We start from the raw sequence: 22,298 nt of genomic DNA, 5'->3' as shown, positions 1-22,298 counted from the left end.
GGAATGACATTAAAGGCAAAACTGAAATACTTTGGCCACATAATGAGAAGACAGGACACCCTGGAGAAGATGCTGATGCTAGGGAGAGTGGAAGGCAAAAGGAAGAGGGGCCAACCAAGGGCAAGATGGATGGATGATATTCTAGAGGTGACGGACTCGTCCCTGGGGGAGCTGGGGGTGTTGATGACCGACAGGAAGCTCTGGCGTGGGCTGGTCCATGAAGTCATGAAGAGTCGGAAGCGACTAAACGAATAAACAACAAATATAAGGCAGCTGTGCAGAGATGGAAAAAGAGGTTCATTTTCCTCTTCCAAAGTGTAGTACACTCCTTATCATCTTTTCTAGTTATATATTAAAAAAAAAAAAAAAATGACTCCCAGATCTGACATCAATGCTTTTTCTGTGTGGATATTAACTTCATTTGATCAGTAAATTCATATTCTTCCTGTACAATCTGGAGAGTGCTATATTATCCCTCATCTATGCTAACTAGTTTTTAAGAGATATGGGGGAACCTTTTCAAAAACATTTTTCACTGAAACCCTTGAAGCTCTGACTCTAAAACCTAGCAGAGTACCCCAAAGGAATTATATTCCTTCCCATTTCTTATTGTACCAAAATATAAATCATCCCAGGAATTTTGATGCTTACCCATTAGAGACTATGAAATCTTTGTTTGATTGACTGTTTTTGGAACTGAATCTTGAATCCGTAAGCAGTTTCAACCAGTTGAGTAGTTTAACCTTAAACCTCAAACTGCAAACTTTTATAGAATCACTTCCTTTTCAAAAGAAACTGAATAATGGCTGATTCACAGTAGCCTAATACACATAGGCTAAGCTAAAATACTTCTAAGAATTTTCTGTTCAGCAATTACAACATGAAAGAATCCACAAGCTATAGGAATAAGTAGAGGCAGAGGTAGAAGTAAAGAAGAGGTAAGGTAGAGATAAAGATAAAAATAAACATAGAGATGTTGAAAATAAAGGAAATTTCAAAGAAAGATTTCTAAAAGAAATCAATACTGAAAACAGGAATTTTGTGGATTTATAACTATTTTTTTCTCTTAATGAGTTGTTCCCTGTTGTTTAGGTCTGGCCTAAGAAGGATTATGTAACATTTGGGGAAATAAATGCAGCCTAGCAACCCAGCACTAGAGGCCAAAATGGAGAAAACCTCCACAGCCACCATGTATTTCCCTTTGGTGCTCAGGTAGGATGGCACAAAGGAGAGCCACACACTGCAGAAGATCAGCATGCTGAACGTGAGACATTTGGCCTCATTGAAACTGCTGGGGAAGTTCCTGGAGAAAAAAGCTACTATGAAACTGGCAGCTGCCAGAAATCCCATGTAGCCCAGGACACAGTAGAACATGGTAGCTGAGCCTTCATTGCACTGCAGGATGATTTCCTCAATTTCTGAATGGGTGTCAGCATCAGGGAAAGGAGGAAATATGAAGACCCACACTGTGCAGATGCCTGCTTGAATCATGGAACAAGAAAGAACAATGGAGGTGGCCAGTCCTCTTCCCACCCACTTCCTCATCCTGGATCCTGGCTTGGTAGCCATGAAAGCCAGAACTACAGTGATGGTTTTTGCCAGCACAGAAGACACAGCCACGGAGAAGATGATGCCAAAACTGATTTGTTGGAGGAGACATATTATATTGCCAGGTGCAATGAGGAACTGCAGTGAGCAAAGGAAGCAGAGGAGGAGTGAGATGAGTAGAACATAGGTGAGATTTCTGTTATTGGCCTTGACAATGGGAGTATTGTGATACTTGAAAAATGTTGCCAGCACCACAACTGTGCAGAAAGAAAAGAAAAGTGCCAGAATGACTAGACTTATTCCCATTGGTTCTTTATAGGATAAGAAAGATATTCTCTTTGGAATACATGAATCATGGTCCTTGCTTGGATATTGATCATCTGGGCATTTGGAACAGTCATCTATGTCTGGAATTTAAATATATATGTGTATTAAATATATATACATATGCATATATCTTCAAATTTGTGTTTGTGTTATGTGATAATTCTCTGATTATTATTATGACACAGGTCTTTGATATGCCTTTCTTAACAGCAAGATTGGCACTGACTATCCATCTGACTTTCTACTCTTGTGTTTGAATTTTAGAGAGCACAGTGAATAAGGCAATCTTTCTTAAGGCTTTCTATTTAATATTTCTAATTCATTACTCTGTGCTTTCAATTTTGTCTTCTTAATTATATGACTCTGGTTTTACTGTTGCATCTTGGTTTTATGGAATACAATCTGGCCCAAGATCTTTATAATGGTATTATTGAAACAATATGAATAAAAATAAATATAATAGGATTGTGCTGCTATCCCCTCATCTATATTTAATTGTGTTCGTTTTATATGTTCCTGTCATGAGTGTTCATATCCAAATCTATTCCATGCTCAAGGAAAGGAAGAAAGAATCTGCCTCTTTTCCTTACATCTTCAACATATTTCCCTCTCAATCATGTGGCACAGATTTTGTGGGAGATAAAATGATATGCAGTGAAAGAAATGAGAATGTAATCTCAGTATAAGAGAAACTGGGGTTGTCAATGTTCTTTTAATCAATTATATTAACTGCTTCAGTTTTGTGTTAAATCCATTAAGATTTATCTTTTTATGGGGAATGATATACACGAATTCTAAATGCATGAAGAGGAAGTAAACATGCCCTAGAATAATGTTTAGTTCATTATGGCATGTTGATGTAGCATGAATGATATTGGCATGAATAGAAAAGGACTGATTTATTCAAGCTCCCCCAATTCATATGATTCCAGACTGTTTTAAAGTCTTTGCCTGAAGTCTTCCTTTCAAATGGTTGGGGGATCTTTTTTCTGTAGAGAGAGCAAACTCTACCGGCAAAGAAAAGGATATAACTCAGCTTCCATAGTTATATGCTCATGGGTCTGTCTGTCTAGTGTGTTTATTTGAATGTAACTTAGTTCATGATGCCTCTTACCCTTCTGGCTTGACATTTTCTCTTTGGGACATGGAAGGCAATCATAGCAGCAAAATGGCTTCTCCTCCTGCTTTCTTTTGAAATAACCAGGGAGGCAGCTCTCGGTACACATTGAAACAGGTAGGGTCTGCCCAATAAGTGAAATAAGAAAGAAAATGTTAGTGTTCAATCATGGATTTGAAAGAAAAAAAAAGTTGAAAAATGATGGTAATAAAAAAATGCTATTTATAAGGCAATGCATTTTTTTCTCATCATCATCATCAAAAACTATTCAAGATATTTTTTTTTTATTTCTGTACAATGAAAGCACAAGTGGGTGACTGTAGATCTAGAAGAAGGATATGCAAAAGAGATCATGAATTTTGAACAAATTTCTGATGTAGAGTATAAACACAAGTCTACTGGTAGTAATAAAATGTATAGGCATTTGTTAGCAAAACACAAACAGAAAGAGAGAGAGAGCTAGAGAGAGAGAACTGCACAGGTTGCATATAATTAAATTGTATCAGCCATCAATATACTGAACAAAATATGAATTATTAGCCTACAAATTTAAAAAAATGAAAATATTAGATAAATTATTAGCAATTTCTCTAATTAATATATTAATTAAGCTCAATCAGGTTTTACTAGAGGTACATACTGTATATAATGGAGCCAGAAAGGAAAATTATTGATTCATTTCACTGGAGAAAATATATATATATAAACAAACAAATCAAAGAACCACCAAAACTCTGTAACCATTTTATAACAAAACCACTCTAAGAAAATTAGTTGGTCTTATTTCTTTGAGAGCATATGAAGTCTGGAGTCAATTTCATATAAACAATTTATAACATATAATCTGGTACAAAGGTTAATTTAAGATGAAATGGTACAGACTCTCCCTTACTTAACAGTGAATGAGGGAGAAAGCAAGGATTTTTTCTCTCCCTGTTACTTTTGCTTTTGTTCTAGAACCCTTAGCTAAGGAAATGAGATAACAGCTGAATTGATTTCAGCTTCAGAAACCTCTGAAATAAAACGGTGCCTCTAGTCACTGGCAAGGCTTTCTAAATTGCAATTGCCTCCCTTGTCTTGCATCTGCAGCTGGTGCCAAACCAGAAGCAATGGATTAATCTATTCCCAAGAAGCAACCTGCACTCCTTCAGACCCATTCAGATCTCCTTCAGGTCTGCTCTCTCATTCAAAATTAAATCATGGATGAGGACAGAATTATTACAGGGACACCTGGCATTCCTGCGCAACAACCAGAAACCCAAACTTCTGAACATCTCACAACCTGGTTCTTAGGATCTGAATGATATCTCATTCCAAACCACTGGATAACATCTACTGTAGAGTGACTTTGTGTAGCTGTTAACTAGCAGGGAGTAAGAACCAAATCCTGTGGCACCCCTCATGGGATCAGCAAATGGAATATCTCTCCTCCCCCACATCCATGTATGGAACCACTCACTCAGAATGGCATAGAAGTACTACAAAACAGTGCCAATTCCTTACAATTCATTTTTTTTCCTAAATATCGACAAATTTTATTTCTATAATATGCCCTTCTGAAGACTATGTTAAACAACCGGCATCATAAATATAAGTTCAAAATTTAAAACAGCTTTCTGTGATTTTAGGAGACAATTCTGAATTCAAAATTATTCTTTAACCATCTCCTATTTGATAACTTAATGGAGTTCAAGCAAAGCTCCTGCCTCATGAGGGGGTATAGCATCCTCCTGTTCTGAAGCCTTTCTCCCCAGCTCTGCTGTTCCTTCCTCAGTGGCTAAAACTGAGAAAGGCTTTTCAGCAAAGGTAGTGTCTTGTTCAGACTATGAAACCAGGCAGAGGAATATAAAAATAGTCTTTATTAAATAACTACTTACAATAATTAAGTCATTTTAAATATGAAGAACTGAATTCAATCAAGCCCAACTGGGCCACAACGAAACAGCAGAACAGGACCTCCCAACTGGGAAACCAGAGGCTGGCACACTGGATGGGACTGAAGACTCACACTGTACTGGAAGCCGGTAACTGGAACCTCAAACAACACTGGTAGCTAGAAACACAGCTGGATTCGACAAGATAATCTGAACTCGACTGGATACTTTATATGAATAGGAAGAGTGTGCAGGAGTGTGTATGTGTGCTTTTTAGCCAGTGTTGATTCCTGGTGACTGGCTGGACAAGTCCCTGCAGTTTACTTGGCAAAGGTTTTCAGAAGTAGTTTGCTGCTGCCTGCTTCCTAGGGCGGAAACTCAGGACTGGAGTATAGAAGCAAGACTGGAATTTGGAGCAAGGCTTGGCTCAGTTGAGAGCCTTGGACTAGGCTGGATTCTCTGGACTGGAGACTTGGAGCAAGGCTGTGGACTTGGAACAAGACTGGACCCAACTGGAAGCCCCAGACTGGGCAAGATAGGTTTGAAATACCTGAACACAGCTGAGCACATGAAGCATGGTTGGACAGAACCGAAGGCACGCAACAGCGCTGGAGTTTCAATGTACAAAGAAGCCGCTTGGAATATCGTGGAGTTTCAAGACTGGAAGCAAAACTGAGACTGCTGGGCTCAGTGAGCAAACGATCCTCAATGGCAGCAGAAGCAGGATTTAAGTGTTCTACAGAGTGGAGCGAAGGTGCTGATTTCTTTTCAGCAAAGGACACTGTCTCCGATGCAGGTAGGGACTCTTCCATGGAAGCTGGAGGCTTGGAGGATCAGTTGTCTCCAGCAGCTCACTCTTTGTGCAGCTGTATTTTATCCTGATCCTTGGCATGCTTGGACCCTCCTGCAGCCAATCAGGCTGCCTTTTCTTTTGCAAGCTTTTCAGCCCATCATTGGCACACACTAATTGGTGGGTTCAAATCCTCCCCCGAATCTTGTCCAATCAGCACCTTGGACTCTTCCCACACTGCTGACTCATCCTGGAGTTTCATTTCCCCAGTTTCAGCCTGCTAAGTTTCTATTTCTTTCTCTGACTCAGAAAGAGTTTCACTTTCTGAATCAGAGGCAGGCTTGACTCTGACATTCAAGTAGTGCAAAAGGGCAGAGTTGTCTCATCTGGTTACAAGACATATTAAGTTCCCCAAATTGCAAAAAACAAAGTACAATCATTTAATTATTCTTTTGGCTTATCATTTAACAGACATTCTGCATACTCTTGGAAAGCCAGTTTGGTGTAGCGGTTAAGGCACCAGGCTGGAGAGTGTGAGTTCTAGTCTCACCTTAGGCATGAAGCCAGCTGTGTGATCTTGGGCCAGACACTTGGTTTCAGCCCTAGGAAGCAGGTGACAGCAAACTACTTCTGAAAACCTTTGCCAAGTAAACTGCAGGGACTTGTCCAGCCAGTCACCAGGAATCAACACTGGCTAAAAAGCACACATACACACTCCGACATATTCTTCCTATTCATGTAAAGTATTGGAAAAATAAAAATTAACACAGCTGTCCAGTATATATTTTGGCACTGCATTCTGCATGTATAAGCTAAGAAGTAAAATGAACTGAGTGTTTAAGAATTCAATTTCTGGTACCAATTTATCTGGCATGACTTCAACCAAATGTAATAGAATTAAGTAGATGCATATATATCTACCTTATACTTTACAAAAAATGTTATGTTAAAACATTCTCTCTCTCTCTCTCTATTGCCTTTTTAAGCTTTACTGTAACATATGTTTCAAAACCCAATAATATTTTGTATGATGAATTAGATATGCTTGGTTTTCAGGATTTTTTAATTATTGCATTGCTTACATTTCTTCCCATTTCTAGACAGATGAATATCAATTGAAAGAATAAGCCTACAATGTTATTTCTCTGTTAAATGATATATAGCTATCGTTTGGATATACAGTAACTCCAAACATACAAGCAAAATCACCTACATTCAGAACTTACTTGGTTGAAAGTGCTGGGCCAGGTGATGGCTTCCTCATGAATGGTGAACATTTTGTCTTCAGCAGCCCAGGGATTCAGCCTCCCAACTTTCACCCTGTGGAAGGACTGGTTTGGGAATGTGACCCAGTTCTCAATATCCAGTCCTGTAACCAGTTCTCCATTTTGGTCAAAAGAAATTTCGTCCCCAACACTGTTGTTAAATGAGACTTTTTTCAAAAAGGAGTGAAGCTGAATATAGAAACAATGTGGACATATTTGTAAAAAGAAAAGAGGAGAGAGAGAGCATGGTTAATATATACATTTCCATGATAGCTCAAAACTATTCACATAGGTTGGGGTTGCTTCATAATTTACAATGTTTTGGAGTTTCTCCAGGAACATTAACTTTTTATACGACACCATTGTTCAAAAATGATGCTCAGTAGTTGTGATGGAATGTGAAGGTGACCTTGGAGAACAGAGGGAAGAGATGCTGCCTAGGGAACAATCAGGTAAAAGGAAAGGAAGTCCATGAGAGGGTAATGGTCTAAAGAAGAAACTTAGGAAAGACCCACCCTGACCACTCAAGTGATAACTAAGGGGGGGGGGGAGATTTGTACTTTCAGACTTGCAAGATTCTGTTCATGTAGCCTTACAATAAAGTAGAATTAGTTCATCTGATTGTGTTTCCTGTCTGGTTTGCCTGGAAGGACTGACAACAATCTTGCAAGTCTAAAAGTACAAATCTCCCGCCCTCCCTATTTATCACTTCCATGGTCAGGGTGGGTCTTTCTTAAGTTGCTTCTTTAGAGCATCACCAGCTTGTGGACTCCCTTTTGTTTTATCTGATGGTTCCCTAGGCAGCATCTCTTCCCTCTGTTCTCCAGGTCACCCTCAAATTCCATCACAGTAGTCTATAAACTACATTAAAAGAAATGTAGTCCAATAAAATCATATATCTAAGACATTTTTCTGCTGGAAAAATATTCCATATTAGACAAACAACAACAACAACAGATCAGGAAAGATCTAAAGATGATAAAATTTGCACTATTTTTGGTGAGGATTAGAACACGCTTCTCCTTAACTGTCATTAGAGACATAGAAATCAGGAAAGATTTAATAAGTTTAATTTTTATATCAACTTTTAAAACTAAACAGCCATAGAAAGGAGTAGAGAATTTTTGCATGTACTTGTTAAAATGTCAAAATTATCTTTAATTAATGGCTAAAAATCTGGTATCCATGCTTTTTGATGAAAGGAAGAGAGGGAGGGAGGGAGGAAGGGAAGTCAATGTTCCTGCTTCTGGAAGATGCAATAAAGGAAGGAAGGAAGGAAGGAAGGAAGGAAGGAAGGAAGGAAGGCAGGCAGGCAGGCAGGCAGGCAGGCAGGCAGGCAGGCAGGCAGGAAGGAAGGAATTTTCCTGCTTCTGGAAGATGGAAGGAAGGAAGGAAGGAAGGAAGGAAGGAAGGAAGGAAGGAAGGAAGGAAGGAAGGAAGGAAGGAAGGAAGGAAGGAAGGAATTTTCCTGCTTCTGGAAGATGCCATGATGGTGAAGAGAAAAGGACTGGATTCAGTGACTGATAAATTTCTGCTCAAATTGGAGTGATCCTTACTATCAATCTTACATGCATGGGAACATTATGAGGATTATGAAGATATTTTTGTATCTTTCACAGCTGATAAGGAGGCGACTAAAGCTGAAAATAATAAGTAACTCACTTGAACTGAACATATTTCTCTAGCCTGTCCTATGATTAATTCACAATTCAATTCATCTATATTCAACCACCGGTTCCCTGTGTGTGGCAATCACTAGATTGGAAAGGGTGGAATATAACCATGATAACTGCATCAAAAAGCTTATTTGAACTTGACTAATGGAAAATGTTTTCTGAGCTTGGAAGGGAATGCAGAAAGAACAGTATTTAGTTCAATTATCAGAAGGTCTGTCCTTCAATCAGAGCAAACCTTGAACATTCAAACATTATTGGATTTCATATTCTGCATCTTTTCTTCATTCCTTAGACTGGGTGGCTGACATCCTCTCCATGTCTTCCCATGAACAGGACCCTTCTGTCTGTTTCATCTTGTTGATGTCCAGCTGTAATTTACAACTAACATGTTGACAGGAGATTATGTCAACTCAAAGGGGAGGAATGCATTGAATAAGAATTCATTTGTTGCATCTCTCTCTTTTGCCACCTTGATTGCAGTATCTCAGTTTCCCCTTCTGGCCTTGACTTGCTCCTAAATTACTTTGACTCGCTCTTAAAACAACTCTTTCAAGGATTCATTGTTCATATAGACATGGGGAACATGATCTGACAATTCAAAGTTACCCTCTTTTTTTCCTTTTTATCCAAATAAGAGTATATTTTAATAAAGCATCTGTAGATGACTAGGCCTTGCAGTATTATGAGTATCCTACCATCACTCTTTCCTCACATTTGCAATTCATTTTTAGTTTCATTTGGCATATAGGCATATATCTTAGAACCTACATTATGATGGGCTTCTTTCCATGCCATCATTTGAATGACCTTCCATCTGTAACATTTTTGGGGGTAAACACAGAAAGAAAGGACTTCGATTTACTAATTTCACAAAAAAACAAGCAGTGTGAGCGATAAAGAAACTCACAAGACATTCCTAGTTTCCTATATACATCACACCACTCTTTCGTTTCAGGAGGCTGGAAGGTGCAGAAAAGTCAGCACAACTGAAGTCCTATTTTCAATCTATTTGACTATTCAGAAAATTACCTGCCATGGTTTTACATCCTGAAGATTCTCTTTCCTGCCATTCAACATTCTCCTATGTTGTTGTTGGCCCAACCTCATGGCATGTAAGGCATGGGCTACAGCATAAACTGCATTGTATATACTGTAACTATGACTGGTCATGCTCATTTCAAAAAAAGCTCCAGGAAGGCTCTCCAGCTTCTCCTTTCCAGTACATACACCCTCAGTTTCCTTGTTCTGAGATGGATTTGGAAAAACACAGCCAAATGCATGTTCCCACACATCTTTGATGAAACCATCTTGATGAAAGAATGAGAAATGGTTTCTTGTCTGAAGAAAATGCTGGAATTCTGCAACTTCATTTGAGTAAGCTTCAAAAGATAGTGTACCATGGAGGACTTGGATATCCCAGCTCTTCTGGTAAAAGAATGATGCAAGGCCCATTTCAGAGGCCATGATCCACACTTTGCCTTTTGGCTTTATAGCAACTATTTCTATTTCAGGTAGATGCAACAACCATCTCAAATGTAGAACATATTTGTCATTGATTACCATAGCATTGGCTTTGCTGTTATTAAAAAGATAATATGTTTTCACAAACCATTTCAGATCATCAAAAATATTATTGATATAAAATGTCCGGAGTCGTTCTAAGAATGCAATGCAGATACCATGGAGAGAAAACACTGAAAAGATTAGGTCCTCAAAAATTGCTCCACCATGTCCTTTCACAAGTATCCCGACCCAGGTCCACCTGAAGTGCAAAAGTAGCTGAAGAATCCCCCTGAAATGGAATTCTTCACCTGGAAACATGTGGTAGTAGAAGGCAATTTCAGTTTTACCATTCATACTTGGAGGAGTACCATATAGGAACTATAGAAATAAAAATTAGATAAGAAAATGGAGAAAAGGAAGGAAGGAAGGAAGGAAGGAAGGAAGGAAGGAAGGAAGGAAGGAAGGAAGGAAGGAAGGAAGGAAGGAAGGAAAGGAAATGTGAATCTACTGTTATTAAAGATAAGAACTCTGAAATATATATGCTTTCAAATTATTTATGTGCAGATTTATGAGACTAGGGTTGGACTTGATAATCCATATGATTCTATAAATTCCCTTCCTTTTCTATTTAAATTGGAGATTTCTTCTTTTTTCTTCTACCATAGAAATAATTTTACTGTGAAAGTTGTTATAATACCTTCTAAACCAAGATAGAAATTGTAAACTCCTTGTACTCACTGTACAGACTATATAGTCTATACCTTCTCAGTTTGCTGAAAACTATATACAGTCTGTACCTTCTCATTTTATTAAAGAATTTTGTTTGCACAACTGAACATTTTCTGTAATAAATCATTCTCTTTAAATGATTTATATATATTTACGTTCTCTCTCTCTCTCAAATGAAAAAGAAATGACCACCACAAATGAAAAAAAAAATGACCTTTTTTCTGACAACCTCTCTAACATTTGGAAAAATAATTTTGATATATTTGTGCCAGTCTGACTGGAGTCAAGTGCCGGTGATGTAACATCTTCCACAGTGGTTCTTGCATTGAGGCTGAGGTGAATGCACTGGTTTCCATGATTTCTCCCAATTTGTCTCCAGTAGGCTTACTGAGTTTATTTACAGGAACAAACTTCAAGCTTAAAAATAAGGAACATATTATCTATTTAATTTTAGCAGCTAAAATAATAATTGTCCAACATTGGAAAACACTAGATAACATATCAATTTAGATGTGGATTCACAAGACCCCTTCAACTGCCACATTAGAAAAAATCACAAAGTTAAAATAATGAATCATCAGAAGCAAGAACCACCATTTTATCAATTTTGGATCCATTTTATGGTTTATACTGGGCCCTGACTGGAGCATAGTACTGACAATAAAAAAAGACATGAGTCATGTTTTCTATATCTAGAGCTAGGTATATACGCTTCCTCTTACCACACGCTCCCACAGGGAGGGCATGCTCCAGTTTCCTTCTTTTAAATCTTGTCATCTTATGGGAAGTGTGACCAGGGTATTTGATTTGGTGTGGGGTTAGCAGTTCACAGCAAGATTCAGTGAAAATGGACAGTATGATAAAACATGTTTGGTGCCAATTATATTTAGTATGCTTCTTATTGAAATACTACCACTTCAGGCTTCACTTGGTTGATTTTCAAGCAGTTGGAAGCATGATAGTAATTAAGGTGTGAACTAGGGAGACCTGGATTCAAGTTTACCTTCAGCTGAAGGAGCTCACTATGTAACTTGGTGCCATGGGCTCTCTCTGAGTCCCACCAACCTCATCTGGTAGTTTTAGGGAATTATAGGAGGAGACAGCACTAAGTATGACTCCTTCAGCACCTGAATATAAGTTAGGATATGAATCTAATAATGAAAAGAAATAAAAATAAATAAAATTCAGAAACCTTATATTGGTTTTTGCTCATCACACGGACAACTACAGAAATCCAAAGTTCCTGCCTAACAACTAAGGTTTGATGATCATACATGGTCAATTTTTGAAATTTAATACTCACACCAAATTCTGAAAATGAATTTGGATTTCCTTAAGCTATAATATTTAGAAAAAATATAGAGAAATATATGTTCAAATGGACTTGCAAATGCATATATCTAAAAAGAAAAGGCAAAATGTGGAGAACTTATCATTAGTGCATCTTACCTGTGGAACTTTGTAAGTGCCTAAAATATCTGCCATATCAAAAGAAATTGCAGAAGCCCCAACAACCGAGATGAGTTTGTTCAGGATGCTACAGGTATAGTTGGGAATGAATCTGTTCTGACTGGAGAAAAGTCCCATTGTGGCATGATATGTCTGTTCCCCAGCATAGCTATCATAGATTCTGAAGCCCAAGCTGATGTTAGGTAAGAGCTGGATGTCTTCATTGATCTTCTTCACAGTAAATATCACGGTCAAAATATGCTGATAATACTTGGTCAGGACTCTGCAATGGAAATTAGATGTGGTATCAAATGAAATTCTGCACGGAAAAGGGGCAGTGAAACTAAGCTCCATCAGAATCATGTTAACTGATTAATTGTTACCATTCAGTTTTCAGTGGAATCATTACTGACTTTTCTCAAGTATGCTTGTTAAACAACTTTGATTATATGACACTGAGCCAAATAATTGACCTGCATGTAAAATAGACATTAAGCTCAATTAAGGAATACACTCCCTTTTTCTTTTGCTAGAAAAGATTTCATTTTAATTTAAGGGATTGCAAAGAAATGGCATGGATTTAGATTTGGTTTGGTTAACCTTTTCCTAGAAGAGTACCTAAGTCCTGTTCCAGAACCAAGAAAATAGTATTTTAACAGCACCACATTATTGACTATTTCATAATGGTAGCTCTTTATATTATCTTAATAAGCAATTCAAAAATCCCAGAATATTCCAAAGTCAGTTTAATTTTAAGCAAAATCCAAAGGCTTTTCTACCCTACAAACAACAGTAGCCAAAGGTAGTTTTGATGTGATGCCTTTGTTAGTTTAGCTGTAAGAACTTCATATAATGGAGAAATCAGGATTTTAAATAATAAAAAAAAAACTTTACAAAAGCAGAAATAGAATTTTACTAATTAAATAACCTTGAGGACATGCATTTATCCTCTCCCCATTCCGAAAAAGCTTCAGTACACCATCATATGTGCAGATTTATTTATTGGTGTTTTAATTATTGAGGTAAAGTATGTTGCATCTCTGACTGAATAGTATCATTCCTATGGTTCAGTAAAATTTGACTTTTCTTTGAGAGACAAGAGTCAGTTTTAGAAGCTGATGCTTCCCCCAAACTATGTAGAATCTGTTATTTATTTTATTTATTTATTTCTATCCCACCTTTATTATTTTTATAAATAACTCAAGGAGGTAAGCATGCCTAGTACTCTGTCCTCCTCCTATTTTCCCCACAACAACAACCCTGTGAGGTGGGTTGGACTGAGAGAGAGTGACTGGCCTAAGGTCACCCAGCCGGCTTTCATGCCTAAGACAGGACTAGAACTCACAGTCTTCTGGGTTCTAGCCCGTTGCCTTAACTACTAGACCAAACTGGTTCTCATGTTTATCATGAAGAACTGAATAATTATTTTGATTTTTCCCCCTTTGTTTAAGGAACACAGAATATTGTTATTGCTTTCTTTTACAAAGCACAATTAATTCATATATAAGTAGAAAAGCCTTATTTCATTTAGATTTTAAAATGTATATGTGCAATATTGGAGTCAATATGACTCACAGAATAGATCTATTAAAGCATTTTATTTAGAGTGATATGATTATAGAAAGAAAATCATCATCATAATGTCTTACAGAGGTTCACCAACAGCAGAATGCTTGGGAACGTCCTCAAAGCTTTCTCCATCTGTAGTTAGGAAGACAAAAGAAGTAACACCACCAATGATTAGGTCACCTGGTTGGAAATATTTGTGAACAATCGGGATAGGGTCTCGGATGCTGCATTTTATTGGTTGAGCCTTGCAAGCCATATGTGGCAATAGCAGTAGGAGAAGAATCAAAACCATCATGATAAATACTCATCCCAGTTCACAAGGTTTCTATCATTTTCATATAATGCTTCAGAGTTTCCAAGAATAGGCAAGCTTGAATTGAATTTCTCTTTACTCCTCAGATAACTCCCATTCTGTTTTCAATCTTAGAATCAGAATCACTCTGAGATGTCATTCCGATAATGATCTTACCAGCCTCTAAAGTCTAAGAAGAGATTTTTCAAAACACAAGAAGGATTTAAACTGTCCATCAGCTCTTACTGCTCATTCTTCCAAGTAAAAATAAATTGTTGATCAGGGCTTTGAGATGCAGCAAAATTAATAATAATCTTTTTGATAATTATAAGAGGGAGATAAAATTGCAACCTTTATATCTCAATTTCTCTGTGGAATTAAGAATATGCTTCACAATTCTGGATGCAGTATTAGCAATTCCATCCATTAATAGAACAACAAGGCTGGAATGAGACAAAAAATAATCAAATATTGAAGGATATGTTTTTGACATGAAAAGTGAGGCACAGAAAATACTGATGAATCTGTGCTTGATTCTAAAGCCAGGCCAAACCTGTAGCTTTCACCCTCATTTAAAAAAAAAAAAAATAATAATATGTTGATGATGACCTCATAGAGTAGTAGTAGTAGTTTATGTTATTTCATTTCTAAACCAGACTTCCTAAATGTCTCAGGGTAGCTTTCAGGAAAGCCTTGACATCTTAAGGGCATGGGTGGCCATCTGAAGGGCCACTTGATTCAAGAAAGGGTGCAACTGGCACACCAGATTTTGCTGAACAACCCTCCTTGGCCACAGCTGCCACCTGCTCTTTCAGCAGGAGTTGTAAGTCCAAGAGACCCCCTGCTTGTGCAACACTCTTGAATGGGGAAGTACAGCCTCATCCTAGACTATGGATGGAAACTTCCAAAATACACAGCCATGAGTCAGAGCCTCAGTAGTCTTGAGTCAGAGCCAGTTCCTCCCCAGCCAGGCCTACACAGCCTCCAGGCATTGGAATAGGACATCAGTAACTTCACTTGGTCAGATAGGGGTCCCAAAGTTATAACTGAGTATAATGTTGATGATTGATCATGCCAAACCCCGAACTGATAGACAAACACATCCAGTGAGTTCATGGGGTTGTTAAATAGGAGAGGAGAGAACATCAAACCCTGTAGCACCACACATAAGAGGGGCTTAGGGGATGACTTCTTCCCCTGCACCAACACTAACTGGAATCAAGCAGGAAGGAAAGACAAGAGCCACCATAAATTCTGACACCAATTCCCAACCCCTGCAGCCAGTTCAGAAGGATACTACAGTTGACAGTATCAAAGGCTACTGAGAGACCTAGGAGCACTCTGGCAGACGCATCACCTTCATTCCAGCTTCATCAAGTGCAACCAAGATGTTCTCAAAGAGCTGAGTGTATGTGTATAACTGTGTGCACACACATGTTTGTATATGCATGTGGCCAGAGAAATATAGATTTGATTCATTGTTCCTTGCAGTGCATACAAGTGGCTCTTAAATATTTGTGGTGTTCACAGTCTAGGAGTTGAGTCATATTGATCCTTACCCTTCAAAGATCAAAGATATTAAATCAAGTGGTGCCTCTTTTCTCATTTCAAAATTCTAGGAAAAGATGGAAACCTGAGATTACAATGGCTCATGCTATTTATAAGCATTAATTAGCATAATATAAAGAAGCTATGAAATTGCACCTAACACACTTCACTGGTGTTTGAAGGAAATGTAACAGCAGGCTTGTATATATATATGTATGTACAGTATGTAATATGTACTGTATGTATTGGATTTCTATAGCTGCCCATCTTATGCAGCATGACCCTAGGTAGTTCAAAAATAATAGTAAAAACAATAAAAGCAGTAAAAAAAAATCCTAACGAAGAACCTTCTGATGCCGCAAAGGCAATACTTCCCCATGTTCAAAAAGAACTTTAGGACTTCACAGGGCTCCACACTCACACTAACCCAAGACTTGTGGGAAAAGCCAGGTCTTCCAGCATTTTGGAAGGCCCAGGTTTAGGGGCCTGCCAGATCTAGGGGGAAGGGTATCCCAAGGGTGAGGCTGCTATCGAGAAGGTGTTCTGCCTAGGTTCTGCTATATGACAACTTTATCCTCAGGAAAAGGCAGTCCCACAAATAACCTGGCCCTGTGCTTTTTTTTTTTTTTAATCTGTTTGATCTTGTCCAATTCTCAGAGATTGCCTGGTAAGTCCCGGCAGTTTTCCCAGCAAGGTTTTGAAGGAGTAGTTTGCCATTACCTCCTTCCTTGAGCTCAGATAAAGTGACTGGCCCAAGGTCATCCAGCTGGCTTCATGCCTAACGTAATGCAGAACTAGAACTCACAGTCACCTGTTTCTAACTTGATACCTTAATCACTACACCAAACTGGCTCTGACCCTGTGCTATTCAGAGCTTTAAAGGTTATAACCAGCACCTTGAATTGCACCTGGAAAGAAACTGGGAGCCAGTGCAGCTCACAGAGCCTCAGTGTAACATGGGTGAACCTTCTGGACCAGTTGCAATTTCTGGATGGTCTTCAAGGGCTTCCCCATGTATAGCATGTTGAGATACTTTAATAATCCCATTACTCCAAAACAAAAAAGCCAGTTCACCAATAGAGTTCATGTAACTGGCTGGGTCATCTGCATGGGGCATGGGCAAAAAAAAATATGTTAAAATAAAGTGATCAGAAATTAGAGAATGGTCATTTAATTTAGTATATAATTGCACGTTGTAATAATAATAATTAAAAAAAAACAAGAAAACTAAGGGAAAGAAAAAGAGGGAGAAAAACAGAGTCAGACAGACAGATAGAAGACAAGTGTCACAGGTGCACTCATGGGTGTTCCTAATCACTATTTGCCGGATCCTAATTATAGCACAGCCTTAAAGAAAAGGAGGATCACTGCAGAAAAGCAAGTGATATTAGGATGCTTGCTGCAATAGTTCAATGCAGCTCAGGTTCATTTCTGCTCAGTGTCCTGATGCTAGATGATCCCTCATCTCTGCTATCTGCTTGATATTTCAAATATGTTTTTCAGTGAGACCACTGAAGCTCTCAGTCTTAATGTCCTCTAGAGCAGTTCCAGGTCCAAAAGAAAATGCATGTCCAGACATCTTCATTCTTCTCCATTACAGACTGAGAATTTACCTTTTTTAAAAATAATGAATCCTGATTCTTTAGGTAAAGAATTTACCAATTTACCAAAAAAAATGAACCATTCTTTTTCTTTGTAATCTAAGCTGCACCCTTAAATAGCTCATGTTCTCTTACTATCTCAAATATTCAATTTTAGTTGAAGGAAGGTTAATTTCACCAGGCTTTGCTCCTATACCTGAAAAATTTCCCAAGAAATTCTGCCTCTCCAAAATCAGTGACAAAAATACTTTGAAAGAAGGCCGTTCAAAGAGAGAATGAATGAAACGAGGAGGTCTATGCGTTTATTACATTTTTTTTTCTCTTAATGAGTAGTTCTCTATTGTTTAGGTCTATGCAGTGGAGGGGAAGAATAGATTTAAGGGACTGGACTTAGTAGATAGGGTCCCGGAAGAACTCTGGACAGAAGTTGGCAGCATTGTTCAGGAGGTGGCAACAAAATACATCCCAAAGAAAGAGAACACCAAGAAGGCAAAATGGCTGTCTGCTGAGACACTAGAAGTAGCCCAAGAAAGAAGGAAAGCAAAAGGCAACAGTGATAGGGGGAGATATGCCCAATTAAATGCAAAATTCCAGAGGTTAGCCAGAAGACATAAGGAATTATTTTTAAACAAGCAATGCACAGAAGTGGAAGAAGACAATAGAATAGGAAGGACAAGAGACCTCTTCCAGAAAATTAGAAACATTGGAAGTAAATTCCAGTCAAAAATGGGTATGATCAAAAACAAAGATGGCAAGGACCTAACAGAAGAAGAAGAGATCAAGAAAAGGTGGCAAGAATATACAGAAGACCTGTATAGGAATGATAACAATATCGGGGATAGCTTTGACGGTGTGGTCAGTGAGCTAGAGCCAGACATCCTGAAGAGTGAGGTTGAATGGGCCTTAAGAAACAATGCTAATAACAAGGCAGCAGGAGAAGACGGCATCCCAGCTGAACTGTTCAAAATCTTGCGAGATGATGCTGTCAAGGTAATGCATGCTATATGCCAGCAAATTTGGAAAACACAAGAATGGCCATCAGATTGGAAAAAATCAATTTATATCCCCATACCAAAAAAAGGAAACACTACAGAATGTTCAAACTACTGAACAGTGGCACTCATTTCACATGCCAGTAAGGTAATGCTCAAGATCCTGCAAGGTAGACTTCAGCAGTTCATGGAGCGAGAATTGCCAGATGTACACACTGGGTTTAGAAAAGGCAGAGGAACTAGAGACCAAATTGCCAATATCCGCTGGATAATGGAAAAAGCCATGGAGTTTCAGAAAAACATCTATTTCTGTTTTATTGACTATTCTAAAATCTTTGACTGTGTGGACCATAACAAATTGTGGCAAGTTCTTAGCGGTATGGGGATACCAAGTCATCTTGTATGCCTCCTGAGGAATCTGTATAATGACCAAGTAGCAACAGTAAGAACAGACCACGGAACAACGGACTGGTTTAAGATTGGGAAAGGAGTACAGCAGGGCTGTATACTCTCACCCTACCTATTCAACTTGTATGCAGAACACATCATGCAACATGCCGGCCTTGAGGAATCCAAGGCTGGAGTTAAAATCTCTGGAAGAAACATTAACAATCTCAGATATGCAGATGATACCACTTTGATGGCTGAAAGTGAAGAGGAACTGAGGAGCCTTATGATGAAGGTGAAAGAAGAAAGTGCAAAAGCTGGTTTGCAGCTAAACCTCAAAAAAACCAAGATTATGGCAACCAGCTTGATTGATAACTGGCAAATAGAGGGAGAAAATGTAGAAGCAGTGAAAGACTTTGCATTCCTAGGTGCGAAGATTACTGCAGATGCTGACTGCAGTCAGAAATCAGAAGACGCTTAATCCTGGGGAGAAGAGCAATGACAAATCTCGATAAAATAGTTAAGAGCAGAGACATCACACTGACAACAAAGGCCCGCATAGTTAAAGAAATGGTGCTCCCTGTAGTAACATGCGGCTGCGAGAGCTGGACCATAAGGAAGGCTGAGAGAAGGAAGATTGATCCTTTTGAACTGTGGTGTTGGAGGAAAATTCTGAGAGTGCCTTGGACTGCAAGAAGATCCAACCAGTCCATCCTCCAGGAAATAAAGCCAGACTGCTCACTTGAGGGAATGATATTCAAGGCCAAAGTGAAATACTTTGGCCACATAATGAGAAGACAGGACACCCTGGAGGAGATGCTGATGCTAGGGAGAGTGGAAGGCAAAAGGAAGAGGGGCCGACCAAGGGCAAGATGGATGGATGATATTCTAGAGGTGACGGACTCGTCCCTGGGGGAGCTGGGGGTGTTGACGACCGACAGGAATCTCTGGCGTGGGCTGGTCCATGAAGTCACGAAGAGTCGGAAGCGACTAAATGAATAAACAACAACAATGAAACTGGCAGCTGCCAGAAAGCCCATGTAGCCCAGAACACAGTAGGACATGGTAGCTGAGCCTTCATTGCATTGCAAGATGATTTCCTCAATTTCAAATGTGAACATCCAACACCGAAACAGGCACAGTCTGCCCAAAAGACAAAAACGAAAGAAAGAAAATATTAGCATTCAGACAGGGATTTGGAAAAAGTTGAATCAAAATTGCTCTGTCTACAACTCCATACTTAAAATTTAATGGACTTCAAGCAGAAGCTTGCATGTTGGATGACAATGGTGGCAAACCATAAGGAATCTTATAAATGATTAATACATTTCAGGAAAAGCTTTTGTAAGCTGAAGCTCATTTCATCAGATGCCTTTTATTAAAATGTGTTGGTTGGAAAAGGTGCTACTGGATTCCTTTTGTGGACATGCAGCAGCATTCTCCTCCAAATTCATTCTGCCAGGTCTGGTCTTCCTTCATCAGAAGACAGAGTTGAGTTTTGGGGAGAGTCTGGCTGCACACCAGGGGGAGTAAAGAGCTGTTTCTTCAGCCTTCAAATACAAAGAAGTAATAGGGGACAGTATAGTTATACAATTATTTTGTGTAATGAATTATATATTTCTGCTTTTCGTAGTTTTTCAAATTCTTACATTGCTAATAACTCTTTTTAGTTGAAGATAGATTCTTATCAATTGAAAGATGTCTTTAATATTTTTCTATTAAATGAAATATAGCTATCATTTGGATAGGATGCATATATGAATATTTCCATAGAAATATGCAAATATTTATGTTTTTATATTTCAAATTTCCATCACCGCCCATCTCCCCCCAAAAGGGGACTCTTCTAAATATGTTTAGAGAGCATAGTTAAATTGGATATTATCCCAGTTCTTTAGCAAAATTACCCAAATTCAGAAACTACTTGGTTGAAAGTGCTGTGTCAAGTGATGGCTTCCTCATGAATTGTAAGCTTTTTCTCTTCAGCAGTCCAGGGATCCAGCTTCCCAACTTTCACACAATGGTAGGACTGGTTTGGGAATGTGACCCAGTTCTCAATATCCAGTCCTGTAACCAGTTCTCCATTTTGTCCAAAAGAAATTTCATCCCCAACATTGTTGTTAAATGAGGCTCTTTTCAAAAAGAAGTGAAGCTGAATATAGAATGAATATGCAAATATTTGTAGAGACCATAGTTAATGTAAAGAAGTATGTGATACTATATAGGGAAGGGAATATGATGGGATTCAATGGCTTATAAGTTTCTCCTCAGACTGGACCGATCCTTACAATCAAGTAATTGAATCATATAGTACTGGATGTGTGGGAAAATTGTGAAGGGAAGTGGAAAGGGGCAAAAAAAATTCTCCCCAATATTGGTATTTTAATGTATTTTTAAAAGAACCATTGCAATGAAAATGTCCTGAAATGGACTAAAACCAGCAATACTTTGGCTGGCAAAGAGAAGAGTAAAGCTGAAAGTAAATATTAACACACTTGAACAAGGCATATTTCTCTAGTTATGTCCTATCCTCAGTTCAAAATCCTCTAAAAATCAAACGTTTGCCTTTGATTGGTATTTAAGGAATCCCACTGGATTGGAAAGTGTGGGATGAAACCCTGACAGCTTAATGAGAAAGCAATTATTTGAATTATCAGAAGGCCTGTCCTTCAATTAGAACAAATTTTGAAAATCCAAACAGCATTGGATTTCATGTTCTTCAGCTTTATTCCATTCCTCAGATTCAGTGCCTAACATCTTTGTAATGTCTTCCAGGATCAGGAATGTTCTATTGGTTCCTTCTTGGCAATGTAGCATGTACCAATCTACCATTGCATTAATCCATGTACAATGTACAATTGGCCATGGTAATGAGAGATGATATGTATGCTAAATTGCAAAAGAGAACATTGATGATTCCCTGTTTGCAGGAAATAGTTTTTGTACATCTGCTAAGAAAATTGCCCATCTTTCAAATTAGAAAGTATATTTGAAGTTCTTTCATCTGTCCCCTGCATTTCATCTGCTTGCATTTTATTTTCTGACTTCCTTTCGTTGTATGGAGACATTCTACTTTCTTAGGACAATAAGCTAGCATCTGACCCAGGCCATTGTAATGGATGAATCACCTTTCCCTGTACAGGATGTTGCAAACTGAATCTGGAGATTTTTTTTTCATTCCTTTCTCTGATAAGACAAATCTTTTGGGCAGTTTATTATAAAGTTAAGATCCGTCCCATCTCTCATTACCACTGCATGCATTATAGTCTCATAACTTTTTGGTAGTTGAGTTTAGAAGCAGGGCAATAAATACATATTTCTGTTTATATTCTTATTTCTTCCCCTTCAAGGTGCCTCTCATTTCTTGCATTTCATTCATATGCTACTTGTTGGAAGTGTTAGCAAATCAGCATGCCTCAATTAGCATGTAAATTAAGTCTGTTCCCAAGAAGCAACTCTCCATGCTTGTTAGAGGAAGCTCTTTGTTGCCACTCCCACTTCTTTTCTTTCTCTCTTCCTCCTTCCACCTACTGAGGAGGCAGCAAGCATGCTGCTCTCCTCTGTCTTCATCTTGGGTCTAAAGCCGTGTGCCTAGCCCTTTCTTCCATGTAGCTCTTAGCAGCTATAGTGC

At 38.4% G+C, this 22,298-nt stretch overlaps 1 protein-coding gene across 1 annotated transcript; it reads right to left on the bottom strand.

Moving 5' to 3' along the window:
• Nucleotides 1-1,053: 1,053 nt before the first annotated feature.
• Nucleotides 1,054-14,103, bottom strand: LOC134496711 (vomeronasal type-2 receptor 26-like). Its single transcript, XM_063302419.1, has 6 exons — nt 13,928-14,103; nt 12,279-12,561; nt 9,627-10,478; nt 6,883-7,110; nt 2,990-3,116; nt 1,054-1,955 (listed from the first exon to the last, which is right to left on the bottom strand). The coding sequence occupies exons 1-6, from the start codon at nt 14,101-14,103 to the stop codon at nt 1,054-1,056; spliced, it is 2,568 nt and encodes an 855-aa protein (XP_063158489.1).
• Nucleotides 14,104-22,298: the final 8,195 nt, after the last annotated feature.

Source organism: Candoia aspera, chromosome 4, assembly GCF_035149785.1.
Source record: "Candoia aspera isolate rCanAsp1 chromosome 4, rCanAsp1.hap2, whole genome shotgun sequence".
NCBI lineage: Eukaryota > Metazoa > Chordata > Lepidosauria > Squamata > Boidae > Candoia > Candoia aspera.
This window is presented reverse-complemented; position numbering and strand designations above follow the sequence as displayed.